This window comes from Cucumis melo, chromosome 6 (genome assembly GCF_025177605.1).
Source record: "Cucumis melo cultivar AY chromosome 6, USDA_Cmelo_AY_1.0, whole genome shotgun sequence".
NCBI lineage: Eukaryota > Viridiplantae > Streptophyta > Magnoliopsida > Cucurbitales > Cucurbitaceae > Cucumis > Cucumis melo.
The window spans coordinates 9,641,679-9,656,882 of record NC_066862.1 but is presented as its reverse complement, the minus strand read 5'-3'; the positions used below and the strand labels follow the sequence as shown (position 1 = coordinate 9,656,882).

Genomic DNA, 15,204 nt, shown 5'->3' with positions numbered 1-15,204 from the left:
TTAAAAAAAATTGTTGAAATACAAGCATAATTTCCTTTTGGGGAAACTACCTTTCCTCTCTATTAATAATGAATATGTTTGCCTTCAAGTTTTCAAAACCTTTCTGTTCTTAAATTTTTAAATAGTATTTTTTTTTCTTTTTACAAGTGTGTTTAGCCCTTCAAAATTCAAAATATACACATGTTTTATTCTTGAGATTTTTAAAATAGGTCTTTTTGTTTTCTTTTATTCTTTTAAATAATTTATATGACACTTAAATAATAAAAATAATAAATAATTCATAATATTATTTTTTCTAATTAAAAATTTCATAGAATTATTCAAATAAATAAAAACAAAACTACTAAGTTGTCTTTTAAAGATATTATTAAATATTTATTGAAAAAATCAAAGATGTTAACTTAAGAACCAAATAGGTATATTTTTTAATTTTCGAGAACTTAAAAAAAATGTATTTTGAAATTAATTAAATAGTTGGAAAAAGAAAAGGAAGAATTGTTGATTTTAATTTTTTAGTAAATGGAGAAGATTGACCTTATTGGATGTCTCGTTCAAGTTCAATGTCATGGTTGTTCTTATGCTTCTTTCCATTCAACCAACCATAATGCTTTTCTTTTAAGTGTTCAATGTTTCCATTTTTAATTAATTATTTTCCTTCTCCTTCACCAAATATTATAGTTATTAATCCTTTATTTTTCGTGAGAAATTATTAATTGTAATGCAATTATTAATTATTTTTTCGATTATTCTCATCGATTATAATCATTTATCTACTTTATACCAATAATTAAAATATCAATCAATATAAATATTGATATTTTACAAATATATCGATATCTATCTATATTTTCATAAGTCAGAATATATATAAAATTTATTTAGATTTTTTTTTCTGTTTAGATTAAAATAAAGATAAATAATTAAATTTAAAATAAATTTAACTGATAAATGAGATCGCTTATATTACCCTTTTTATACATAAAACCATAGAAAGTATATAGACATTCCTAACAATGAATTAAATTCTACTAAATAGATTCTGAATTTTGACCTAATTAATTTTAAATTTCAGTGAAGGAAGGAAAAAACAAACAAACTTAAAAGTTAGATTATTTCAAATAAGTTTGGTACACAACACTTATTAAAGATTAATTATTTCAAATAGGTTTGGTACTCTCCACATTCATAACATTCTTATCTAGATGCCTAAAGCTTCTTACTTAAAAATATATGTTTTAATTGATTAGTTTATGTTCTAAATAAAAGAAATTTGAATAATAATTAATTTTTATACAATTCTCGAAAAAATTAAAAGTTTTAAAACTTATTATATATTTTTTAAGCTTCGAGGACCGGTTAGTTTAGTGGATCAGAAAACCTTTATTATTTGACCATTATGTTTTCAAATCAAATTTTAAAAATGATATTTTAAAGGTTAAAGTACCATTTTAATTTGATATTTATACTTCAAAACCTTGTTTACTTTTAATCCATGTATTTTTTAAATGTTCAAATTTTGTTTATGGAGTTTTAATAAATCTCAAGTTTAGTCGGATTGTTATTTTTTTTTTCATTTTTCTTTTCGAAAACTATATATTTTTATCTATGGTCATTTTTATTATAAATTTTTAATGAATATATTCACAATTTTTAAAATGAAGGTTATTATTATTTAGTAAATTTGGACTAAATTCAAGATTTATATTGAAAATTGAACTCTTAAAAATACAGAATTTCATAAATATGATTTTATTCACTTTTGCTAATTTTTAAAAACATGTACAAGACATACGTACATTATAAATTATATAGTATTATAAAATAAAATGACAAAATTATGTAAAATATTCCTAAGCTTTAATTTGCATTTTGTGTAAAAAGAATATCCTCCCATTTTTTTAAAAGTATTTTTACTGTAAAAGTTGTTGGGCCATTTTTGTTTTGTTTAAATATCTTAACTTGTAAGAGTTTAAAAAATACATATAATTTTTTTAAAAAAAATATTTATTATTAGTAAATCCACCCAAATAGTTAATACTTGCTTAAAAGTTGTTTTAATACTTTAAACCTTATAAAAAAAACGTTTGAATATTAATACAATATTGCTAAAAACATTCATTTTATTACAATATTGCTAAAGTTTGGAGATCTCCTTTGAGGCTTCCATTAATATCTCTCTCTCTTTTTTTTTTAACCTACATAACATAAATCATTAAAAAGAGGTAGTTTGTTTATTTTTAAATAAGCCAAACAAACTAATAAAGATTATTAAATACTACAAATATGGTTTGGTCAAAATGAACAACGAAGTTTATGGTTGAAGTTGTTGATCTGAAGGTCGTCGAAGTTCGACATCGTAAGTGTTTCGTTGCCAAAATTATTCGTCAGAGATGATTTTCACCAAAAATAAGGACTTAACGTTTTTTTTTTTCATACTAATTCACATATCTCAAGTTCAAAACTTCCAAAACACTTCCTAACAAAAAAAAAAAAAAAAATAATAATAATAATAAAAAAATCAAACTTATTTATTGATTCTTATCCATTGATACCTATTTTGAGCTTTGACCCTTTTTTTTTTTTTTTTAAAATTTAAAGTCCACTAAGTAGTTTACCACATTACACCAAATCTTCTAAATTTGATGAAATAGTTCTATGAGTTAGGTTAACATCTTGTTGGTCCAATTAACAAAGGCTAAAAACATATGCAGCCTTACAAATTTCTAAAAATGCAAACCTCAAAATAGGCCTAAACTTATAATTCAACTTTCCTTTATCCCAATGTAAAAATTTGACAAAATTTTGAATTTAGTTTGTTTATGTTTCATTATGATTTGATTTTTATTTAGATGTTGTAAAAGACACATATTAGTAAATGCTAATTATTTATTTTCAAGTGACATGTGTTCTTATAAATGCCAGCTCTTCCCATTCCTCCCCCAAATGTTTTCAAAGATAAACATCTCAAATAATTAAGTTTCCCTTTAAAGATAATGTCATTAATGAGATGTTAATTGGGAGGTGGGAGAGGGGGTGCTGACACCACCACTCACGTAATTTAATTGTATCACCTGGGAGGGACCTTTAAAGCTTTTCTTGACCGCACGATCTGATCTGTGAGATCAAGTTTCATGACGTGGAGTTCTATCCACCGTGGGATCGGAAGCGGGACGCACGTGATTATTTGAAACAGTTGGGCCCCGCCGGCTTCTAAATGGCCGCCCTTTTACTTTTACCGCCCATCATCTCTCCTATTTATTTATTTATTTATTTATTTTGTGAGCTGAGAGTCCTATTAATATTTTTTAAATATTCACTTTTCTTAATAAGTCTCAATTAATCTTTAATTATAGAATATATATATATATATATATATATATATATTTCAAATACACCCATGTTTATCTTTTTATAAAACAACCGTTTAAAATACATATTTTAGTGGAATTCTCAAATACTTTTAGAAAATATATATGATTTATCTTTTAAACTAAACTAAATACATTTTTAATTTTGTTTAAAAAAATTGATTTCATAATTATAGTAACTTTTCTGCAATAAAATAAAACCTATAGCTAAAATGAGAATGGACAGTGATTTTTGTTTTGAAGAAACCAATAATAAAGTAATGATGTTGAGTAAATTGATTAAAAGTGGTGGATGAGATGTTAGCTCATAAAATAGAGAGGTTGAATCCACATACCAGAATGGTTGTGCTAAGATATTGAAACTCGAGACGAATAAGACAAAGGGAACGGGAAGTTAATGTTTGAATTTAAAGTGCAAAATTTAGGTTAAAGCAAATAGTGCGTATTGTTGTTGATGGGCCCAATTGATATATCACTCGTTTTGGGCTCAACTTTTGTGTTTGGACCTGTAAATGTGCTACATGCATCTCTCCGTTAATACTCCTTTTCTTTTACTACGGGAATCAGAGATTATGAGATTTATTTCCTTTAGAATATTCAACCAAAATTTTGAATTTCTATCTATAATATTTGCAATTACTCCTATCCTAATCCAAAATGAGAGGAAATTTAAGATTTTGAGTGTTTGTTTGAAGTTTTGGGTTTTGTTTTTTTAGAAAAAAAATAAAAATGTCTAGATTTGATGGTGTATTTTTAGGATGATTGTATGTTTAGAAGAATGGTAGAGGAATTTTAAATCCTATTTGTAACAATAAATAAAATATAATTATTTTGTGCTATTTATGTAGTTGGTCCTTCCTTTTATATATTTTTGTCTTCGGCTGTGTGTTTTATTTTCTTGTGAGCCCATTTTTAGTTTTTTTATAGTCATTACTATGTCATTGTTTAAATTTAAAAGAGGATGATTGTTATATTAACCATCAAGTTTGGAACGGTTGCGCGTTGATACTCAGTGACCCATGGCCGCTACGACAACGACCATTGGAGCTCTATGGAGTTTAAGAATAGCATCTCAGTTTTCCAGTTTCCGAAGACCCCTTCCCGTTAATCTCAATAGGCTCTACTTTCACGAGACCCGGTTTCCCTCTTCTCCTCTGGGCACCTCAGGTTTCGATTCGCTTCTTCATCTTTCTCTGTTCTGGAGCAATGCAAAACCCTCTCAATGTTATAGAAAATTATGGATTATTATTGTTTAGTGGGCGGTTTATTCTTAAATTCTACTGTGGTTGCTTGCTAAGATCAAAGTATTCGAACACTTACTTCAGGTGATATTAGTTTTTATTGGGTATTAAATGGGATTAATCTTCCGTTTCCTAACCTGGCTATTATGAATTCAATTCCATTTCGAATGAATGTCGTAAGGGGTGGTATTTGTAGCTAATTGAGGATATAAGCGTCAGGAGATGGATGACTTAGGGCGTGCTTAGATTAGCTTTCTAAGTGATTTTGGTGGGCAAAAATGTTTTTCTTAAAAGTAATTGTGTTTGGTAACTTATACTAAATCGCTTTTAGTTAATCATATTGGTTTAAACAGAAACCACAAATGAGCGCCTTGGAACCGCCATTTCCCCTCTCTTCTCCAACGGTTTGTTTGTCCAATGGCGATTTCTTTGCAACTGTCATTTCCACCCTCATTGATCCTGAAATTTTCTCTTCCCTTTTGGAACTTTGCTACCAATTGCGAGCCATTCACCATGGTATTCGGATTCATCGCTTAATACCCACCAATCTTTTAAGCAGAAATGTGGGTGTTTCTTCTAACTTCTAAGCTTCTTCGTCTGTATACTTCTTTTGGGTACATGGAGGATGCACACCCGGTGTTCGACGAAATTGGTAATCATAATTTCTCTGCACTTGCTTGGAATTCTCTTATTTCTGGATATGCTGAACTTGGTCTTTATGTAGATGCTCTGGCACTTTACTTTCAAACGGTGGAAGAAGGTGTTGAACCTGACCATTTCACTTTTCCTCGTGTGCACAAGGCCTGTGGTGGCATTGGGTCGATTCAAACTGGAGAGGCGGTGCATCGGCATGTTGTTCGTTCTGGCTTTGCTGGACATGTCTTTATCCTCAATGCTTTAGTTGACATGTACTCCAAATGTGGTAGCATTGTGAGGGCTAGGGAAGTGTTTGATCAAATTGTTTATAAGGACATTGTTTCCTGGAACTCAATGCTAACTGGTTACACGCCATGGGCTTCACTTTGAGGCATTAGACATCTTTGATCAAATGATTCTAGAAGGCTATGAGCCCGTTGCTTTGTCCTCCCTTTTTTCTAACATTTCATCACTGAAATTCAAGTTACATATCCATGGGTGGGTAATTCAACATGGAGTCTAATGTAATTTGTCCACTGCTAACTCCTTGATAGTCATGTATGCCAACTGTGGTAAGCTTAACAGAGCAAAATGGCTGTTCCAGCAAATGCCTCAAAAAGACATAGTCTCATGGAACTCCATAATCTCTGATCATTTCAATACCGCAGAAGCTTTGACATATTTCAAAGTGATGGAAAACCTTGGTGATTTGCCAGACTGCAACATTTGTGTCATTCTTGTCAACTTGTGCTCATCTTGGGTTGGTGAAGGAAGGGGGGAAATTGTATTATTTGATGAAGGGGAGTATGGAATAAAACCAACAATGGAACATTATGCTTGTATGGTGAATCTTTATGGGAGAGCAGGGATGATTGAAGTAGGCTATAAAATCATAACGAAAGGGATGGAGATCAAGGCAGGTCTGAAAGTATGGGGGGCACTGCTGTATGCATGCTATCTCCATAGCAATGTAGATATCGCTGAGATTTCTGCTGAAAGACTCTTCGAATTGGAGCCAAATAATGAGCTCAATTTTGAGCTTCCGATAAAGATTTATGACAATGCCGGGAGATCAGAAGACGAGAAGCGAGTGAAATTAACGACGACAGAATGGGGACTTAGTGTAGATAATATGTGAAATCCATTCACACTCATGGATGGATAATGAATTCATCTGGATAGATCACAGGTTTAGTGTGAAGTTAATATGAGAATTCACAGAGAGTTGGAAATGGATTCCACTAAGAGTAAAGCATTCAATGCCAGAAGCTCAAGACACACAAGCTTGCTGATTTTTTGTGGAAGACCTACTTCTACTTCTTTTGATCTCTATAGGAGTTTATTTTTGGGCTTGTTTTGGAACTGTTTATCTCCTGTTGTTCTTTACTTTCTGTTTTGTATTTGTGTTGGTTGTTTTGGTTTAGTTGGAGTTTCAATGTTTTTGGATGTTCAATTGGATATGATGGTGGCACTAAAGGGGTGTTAACCTAATTGAGATGTCTGGATGCACCTTTTGATCCCGGTCCGGAAGTGAGCTTCTGACAACTAGCTTCTACCCCTTGGACTTGGAAGCAAGCTAGAGCTACTTCAATCAATGAATGAAAAGAAAGTGCTTACGAATGGAAAGGGAGGACAGGTTGGTTCGAGGACCTGTTGGTCAAAGGAAAGGGGAGGTCTTGATGTCGAGACGGAGCCGTATGAGGCGAGAGTCTCTTGTACGGTAACTTACTTAAAGAGGAAGAGAACTCAGGGTCAGACATCAGGCCATTTAATTACCCGTTTCGGAACAGCTGAAGAGGCCAAAGGTTTCAGAAGTAGCCTCTTGCAGCAGAGGTTCAAATATCGAGACCATCGCCCAAGCGAGGCATCCCTTTCAGTCTTTCTTATCGTTGAAGCTGCTGCTCCAGCCGCTATTGACCATTCCCAAGTCAAATATCAAGGAAAGGCTGAAAACTCTTTTGACTCTTTCCCCCTTTGTTTCTTTTAGTTGTCTCATTGAGAATAAAGTCAAAGACTTTGTGGTCTAGAGGCTTGACTAAATCAATGAACAAGGGCTCGACTGAAAGGAGAGAAGTCAGAACCATTAGATTTAGAGGTCTCGAAATGAAAGACGTTTGGACGCTCTAATCTATGGTTTTGGTCTATAAGAGGACCAAAAAATAGCCGAAGATCAGAATTTGATTATCGACTACTTATTAGATTTCTATCTTTTGATTTCATTCCCTAGATCCTCCTTTTTGCTTCTTTATTGTTCTCATAATATAATTCTCTTGTACTTTGAGTTTTATTTTAATAAAGAAGCTCGTCTCTGTTAAAAAAAAAAAATCATATTGGTTTAAAATCATTTCTTAAAGTGGATAATCCCTAAAGTGATCGACCAGCAACCACTGTATGTGATTAAGTACTTATAGAATTACTTTTAAATGTAGTGCAACTAAACAACTTTTGTTTAAAATGTCAACCAGGACTTTAATTGTAATCATTTTTGCAGACAATGTTTTAAGAAATATGCTTTCTTAAAAGTGTTTAAATTATAAGGTATGCTTTCATTTAGCGCAATGTTTACTACTGTATGAAGTGGCTGCGGCATTACGCTTGCGCAGTAATGGTTAGAGATGTTTTCTGAAGGGGTGCCTATTGGGTTTGAGGCCTCCACCTTCGTGTTGAAAACATAGTAACTTAGTATCCCTGTTGTCTATTGAAGCCCATGTGGGGCAGTTGATACCTCAAATACCAGAAAAGGAAAATTATATGTTGAACTTGCAGATAAAACGTAATAAATTATGAGTAAAATAACCTTGATTTGGAAAAAAAGTACTTCCTCTTATACTATGTATCCACCAGCCTGTCTCCTACATCTATCAAATCCTTAAATTATGTCACTTGCATTAAAAGTCAAAAAAATGAACATGCTGTACATGAGATAAGGGAAAAGATAAGTAATTCTTCTAATCCTGAATGTTAACCCAAGTATTTTTACTCATACGTTTCAATAGTTGCATGTTAATAATCATCCAAATGTGATTTCAGGAATATGCCAATTAGTGCAAGCTGTAAAGGGAGATATTGATGTTTTACTCAATGGAGTTGGAGATAAAGGTGTTATTGTAGACGTGAAACAAATTCTTGTGATGGTATTGCCTGATAAACTTTTAACGACATGTTAGTATGAAAGACTAGAGCTTTAACCATCTCGTTTCACTGTATTTTCTTTTACCTTGCCTTCTTTATTCATGCTGTGAAGACTGAATTAGCACGACTCCACAAATTTCTATAGATTTATAGGGAAAAGGCCAATCCTTTTTCTTCCCCTTTTATTCTGATGAAATTTGCATAAGAAACGTCAATATAGGAACCCTTTTGTCTCTTGGTCGTGACTTGTGAGGGATGATTTTGGTTCTTAACATCTTTTGGTTTCATCTAGGCTAAACGTTCATTATCAAGACGAGAAGTTCTCCATACAAACTTTCTTACCCCACCTGTGGTGAAAGAGTCAATGCTAGCTATTCAAAAATTAGCTGACGTGAAAGCAATAGCTCAGGGAGGATACCCAGAGGTGAAAATATAGAAGTCTCGTTTGTTTTCTTCAGTTAGGGCTTGAGTATATGAATCTAAGATATGTTGCTGATAACGCATGCCTTTCAAGTTGCCAAAATTTTCAGGCAGAGCGCTGCCGGATTTCTGTTGGTCACTCAGATGAACTAACAAGTGATCCAGACATAATTTCAGCATTGAGGTATCGTTCTTTAATCTATCACTTTAGTCCATTTATTTGAGCGGTGGAATGAATTACTCTTTTGTTGTTCCTAACTTTCTTCTTTCTGAAGGGTTTTATTTTTTTCTTTTACTAGTATCACAGGAAATTTTACGTTTCACCCTTGTTCACATGGGGACTTCCTTGGATCAATTCTTGGTACTGGCATTGCTAGAGAAAAGCTTGGTGATATCATAATCCAGGTATAATCATATAAAATATGAAGTATAATTACAACTATTTTGTTCTCATTCTTACTGCACGTTTGATGCTTCACGTGCTGCCATTGATGGCTTCTTTTTAATGGTGTGTTGTCTTATAATGATTATTTGAACTTGTGACTGATGAAGTGTTATAAATGCGTAAAACTTTGGTCATCTGTAGGTTGGTTTTATTTTATGTTGAGAACTATAATTTTCTTTGTCAAATCCCAAAAACTGATGGTAAAAGTTTTGTTTTGGGTTATCATGCGCTTGGTGCATCCCGCAGTGACCAAAAGTTTGGTCAGAAATGTGGGCATATACATTTTATTTATTTATTTCATGTGGAACAGAACTTATGAAAAAGATTCAATTTCGATAAATACTACGTCTAACTGCATTCCTTGTCTGTTTCCAGCAGTAGTTTTGTGTAAATTAAAAATTGCCACCTGGCCATCATGGGCCAGATTTCTCTTATTCTCTTAGCGTTCCCTTGTTTTCAGGAAGAAACGGGAGCTCAAGTAGTCATTGTTCCAGAACTTGTTGACTTCCTGATATCATCACTGCGCAAGGTAGTGTCATTATCTTGGGTGGTTGCTTCTAACATGATGTTACATAAATTAATATGCGAATGAAAAAATGTTTTACCTCCGACTGCATTTCTTGCGTGTATTAAGGTACATATTGGTGAAACCTGCATGGCCTAATGGATAATCAAACTTTCTGAAAATCTTCTTCCTCTATCTCTTTATTTGTCATGGCATTCTTAATGTCAGGTTGGCAATGTCACAGTTTCTTGTACGAGGATTCCATTGACAGCTCTTGAATATGAACCACCGAAGTATGAGTTTATGTTGGTAAATTTTCATATAGGTTTATGATTATTTTTAATGTTGTGTTTTCTTCTTTCATTTGCAGGACTAAGACATTTAAAACCATTGAGGCATCTCTTAGGGTGGATGCTTTAGCAAGTGCTGGATTCAAGATTTCACGATCTAAACTAGTGGATTTAATCAGGTGGGCTTCTGGTTTTCTACTACCAAACCATATTTTATTGAAAGTGATAAAAAGGAAATATGATACCAAATTACGTAGAAATCGAGAACCAAGAGAAAAACTACGATTTGACTTGTTAATTTCTCATATTTATAAAAGGTACAATAGGGAAAATAAATAAACAACAAGCTTAATGTAAAAAAGAAAGAATATTAGGGTTCATCTTTCCTTGGGCTTAAGCCTACTAATTCTAACACTCCCCTTCAAGTTGGGACGTAAATATTTATAAGGCCCAACTTGCTAATACATGAATTATAGCTTTGTTTAAAAAGCCCCTTGGTGAGGATATCAGCAACCTATTGACTTGAGGGGATATAAGGAATGCATATGCTATCACTATCCAATCTTTCTTTAATAAAGTGTCTATCAATCTCCACATGTTTAATTCTATCATGTTGAACTAGATTGTTAGCGGTGCTAATAGCTGCCTTATTATCACATAATAATTTCATCAGCATCTCATAGTTCTAAAGAAGGTCAGATAAAACCTTTTGCAGCCAAATTTCCTTACATATCTTCAAACTTATAGCCCTATACTTAGCTTGGACACTGCTTTTGGCCGCAACCCCTTACTTCTTACTTCTCCAAATTACAAGATTACGCCATACAAATGTACAATAGCCAAAGGTGGATTTCCTGTCAACAACAGACCCTGCCTAGTCAAACTTAGTATAGGCCTCACTAGCTCTATTGTCGATCTTCCTGAACGTCAACCCTTTACCAGGAGTTGTTCTTAAGTACCTCATAATTTTGTTGACTGCCTCTGTTTGTTCCTCATATGGAGCTTGCATGAACTAACTAATGACACTCACAACATAGGAAATATTCAGTTTAGTGCGTGATAAGTAGATTAACTTTCCCACAAGGCGCTGATATTTTTCTTTATCAACTAGAACTTTATCACCAGAATTTCCTAGTTTACAGCTGAACTCAATAGGAGTATCAGCAGGAGAACATCCTAACATACTTGTTTCGGTTAGCAAATCAAGGGTATACTTCCTTTGAGATACAAAAATACCTTCTGTTGATCTAGCTACCTCCATCTAAGGAAATACTTTAGATTTTCCAAGTCTTTAATCTTAAACTCATCACCCATCTTTTTTTAGTTGGATAATCTGAACGTGTCATTCCCAGATAATTTAATGTCATTAACATAGACAATCAACATGATGATCTTCCAGGCTTGGTGACTTTCGTAAACAAAGTGTGATAAGAGTGCCCCTGATACAACCTTGGGACTTGACAAAGGTAGGAAACCTATTAAACCATGCTCTCGAGGACTGTTTTAGCCTATACAAGGATTTCTAAGTTTGCAGACCCATATGATCAAACTGGGCTTCAAATCCTGGAGGGGGGCTCGTATAGACTCTCTTCCAAGTCTTCATTCAAGAGCGCATTCTTAACATCTAGCTGATATAGGGGTCAATCTTTATTCACAACAACAGATAACAAGACTAATGGTATTCAATTTTGCAACTGGAAAGAAGTTTCAGAATAATCGACCCCATAGGTCTGAGTGAACTCTTCTGCATCTAACCTGGCCTTGTTTCTGTCAAGAGTTCCATCTTTCTTGTATTGGGTGTAAACACCCATTTATATCCCACGGTTTTATGTCCCTTAGGGAGAGTACAGATCTCCTAGGTTTTGTTCTTTTCAAGAGGTTGTTTAGCCCGAAGACACATCACAATATAAAGAGGAGACATTAACTTTAGAGAAGAGATGTGGAAATAAATATTTCATATATTGAAAATTTGGGTGGCCCAACTAGAAATGCCACAACATACAATCTTGTTCAGGAGTAGTAAAGTATGAAGAATATAAATTAGTCCTAGAGTTACTACCAGTGGAGGTATAATCGTTAGGGAGGTAAAGCCCTCTAATATGCTAGACAGTGCCAATCGTACTCCCTGAGCTCAAGTTCTTAAAAGAAACAGAATCAGGTAAGAAAGCAGCTTTGCAGTTTAGCTCATGAGTAATATTGCTTATAAATAGCAAATTATATGAAATCTTAGGCTCATCCAACACATTTCTGGAGAGGTAGCCCCTCAAAGAGAAAAAATTTCCCCTTTCTAGCCATTGAAGCCAAGGGACCATTGGCTATTTGGATTTTCTCATTACCGGCACACAAAATATAAGAAACAAAATTCTCAAAGGAATCTGTCAAGTGATCTGTAGCACCCGAGTCTAAGATCCATGGAGTCTTCCCATCGACGCTGATAAGATTAAGGGACTAAGGCATACCTGACTAAGCAATGGCTTCTAGGGTGGAGGGTGGACTGGGATCGTTCTGGTTTATGGTAGGACTAGGTGGTTGAGAGGTTTTAGCAGACTCTCAAATAAGCATGGCCTGAATTATGTTTATCATTTGAGGAACGTTTCTTACCTCCTAGAGGATGACCATGTAATTTCCAACACTGATCTTTAGTGTGCCATTGTTTCTTGCGATGCTCACAAATAGATAAAAATCGGTTTTCTATTGTGCTTCTCACTATCATGAGTAGAGGATCTAATATTGAAGGCAACGGAATTAGTAGTAGGAGTAGTAAGAACATTCATGACACTTGTACCATCTTCTTTGAGACGGACTTTAGAACACACTTCATTAAGGAGGAAAGAGGTCTCTGGCCAAGTATACAACCGCGAAATACATCAAACTTGGGGTTGAAATCTGCAAGGGAAGTCATCAATCTGGTCAACCTCTTCAAATCTAGCATACTGTATGTCATCATGCGGACTATCCCAAAGGATCTGTCTGCACAGGTCCATCTTTTGTGAAATTAGAAAAGTTTATTAAAGTGGGAGATTACATCAAGAGTACCCGGCTGCATTCATGGACTTGTTTTCTAAGTGTATACAGATGAGAGGTATTTTGACGCTTCGAATAAAGTTTTTGAGTAGTATCTCATAGATCCTTTGTAGTTGTTGCATATAGCAACGACTTGCCAATTTATGGTTCCATACTATTGATCAACATGGCTCGAATAAGAGAATCCTCCCCTCTCCAGAATCATTCCTGGGAATCATCGAGTGGGGGATAGAAGAATCTCTCCTGTCAGAAACCAAAATGGTGTCATCCCTCAAGAATCATTTTGACTGATTGTGACCAGGAAAAATAGTTCTAGCCATTTAGCTTTTCCCCTGGAAAGACACTTGTAGTGGTGTTCTATAATTAAATGACAAAATAGAGGACGAAGTTACCGGGTTCTTGGAATACATCGGCACATCATTTGGTTTGGATTAGGCCGAAGATTCACTAACTTCAAACCCTGATTTAGTATGGAACTGATCAATCTCGAGACCGAGGATGTGCAGCTGTTGTAACAAGTCAGAATGCAGCAACGCGTGAAAAGAGGGCAACGGTTGTGCATGGACGTAGGGCTCCGGCTGGATTTGCGGCACATGGATGGGTGGCTGAACAAAAGGGATCTGCAGCTGGGCAGAGGAGAACAAAAGGGGCTGGACTGGTTGAACGACAGAGTGGATTGGCGGTGGGGCATGGACAAAGGCGCTTGGCAGCGGTGGCACGTGGAAGGATTTGCTTGGTGCGTGCGCTGTAACCTCCATTAGGCAGTGTGGTTAGCTGCAGCTGCGAGGGTTGGCTAGGGCTACTCACCGGCTATTTCTGAAACTGAAGGAGTAGGTTGTCCATGGCGGCATGACGACATTGATCCCAGCGGTGGCTGTCTCGTTGTTGTCCTCTGTTTGAGTTCCATCAATATTGGTGTCTAGTGTTTTATCGTTATCCCAGTGTCAATCATTTAATACGAAGGATTCAACTTTTTGAACAAACAATTTGAAGAACTATTGTCTAAGTTTCAATCCCTAAAGAGAAAGTGAACAATTTATATCAAACTTTTTATGTTGTTGAATCTTACACAATAGTGCTTCCCTTCTATTTTCCATTTTTACTAGTGGATTAGAATTGACTTGATCTCAAACTTTACACCTTATGCTCAATACCAATGAAAGCATCTGAGCCTACATTAATTGGGTGATACATGACAGATCTTAATAATGGATAAGTTTCCTTTTATCTTCTGTTGATTTGCCTGTTTGAACATAATCTGAAACTTTAGATATCATTTGTACTATCTGTAGATGGGTTACATCGTGCCTTCATATAACAATGAATGATTAATACACAACTTTTTTAAAGTTTCTGGGAAATAAGGTGTTGCAATACCTTATCTCCTCTTTCTTTTGTGAAAGTATATTAACCTGAAATTGTTACATGAGCAGTAGCGGGGATGTTCGTGTCAATTGGACGCCAATTACAAAAAATGGAACCATTTTAAAGACTGGTGATATTGTTTCTGTTAGTGGCAAAGGGAGACTAAAGGTGAGTTTTTTCAATTGAATCGAAACAAAAACTAGTTGCAGCGAGTTCATAAATTTTTTAGCTTAGAATTTCCGACTTCTGATTATTTTCCTCATATTCAGATTGGAGAAATAAATTCAACAAAAAAGGGAAAATTTGCTGTTGAGCTTATCAGATATGTGTAAGCTCTAGAGATACTGTCAGTTCATAAGACGTCACAGGAGCCTCTTTGTCGGGGTGAAATCAGGATTGTTTCCTTAGGAATAACTGAAGTAAGTCAACATGACATTAATCTGATTGTATATGTGAAAATACAAACACCCATTCATCCATTCTTAAAATTTTCATCGGGAAAATCTGTCTCAGCATTTCAATGCCAGTGCTTTATAGTTCTTTTGTTTCTGGTTGTGTTGCCTTCTTTTCTGGAATGAATTCGTTCATACTAATGTTGTCAAAGGAGGGAATTTAGGCGCAAAGTTATAGCTTCACTGTAACTATTTGTTTATTCAATGATTTACCTCAACTCCATCCCCTAATATGCTGTTATTGTTGTGTATTACTTGGTGTACAAGTCTCGATTTGGTCGACTCTGATTTTTTCTAATTTTATTTTAATATATTGGTTGATTGAA

The 15,204-nt window shown here is 34.4% G+C and overlaps 1 protein-coding gene across 1 annotated transcript; it reads left to right on the top strand.

Moving 5' to 3' along the window:
* The first annotated feature begins 4,273 nt into the window (after positions 1-4,273).
* On the top strand, positions 4,274-14,975 carry LOC103496076 (uncharacterized). Its single transcript, XM_008457802.3, has 10 exons — positions 4,274-4,535; positions 8,276-8,379; positions 8,670-8,801; positions 8,908-8,981; positions 9,097-9,202; positions 9,703-9,771; positions 9,976-10,040; positions 10,118-10,216; positions 14,495-14,594; positions 14,696-14,975. Exons 1-10 carry the CDS (start codon positions 4,388-4,390, stop codon positions 14,756-14,758), a joined length of 960 nt encoding a protein of 319 aa, XP_008456024.1. The 5' UTR covers positions 4,274-4,387; the 3' UTR covers positions 14,759-14,975.
* The last annotated feature ends 229 nt before the right edge of the window (positions 14,976-15,204 follow it).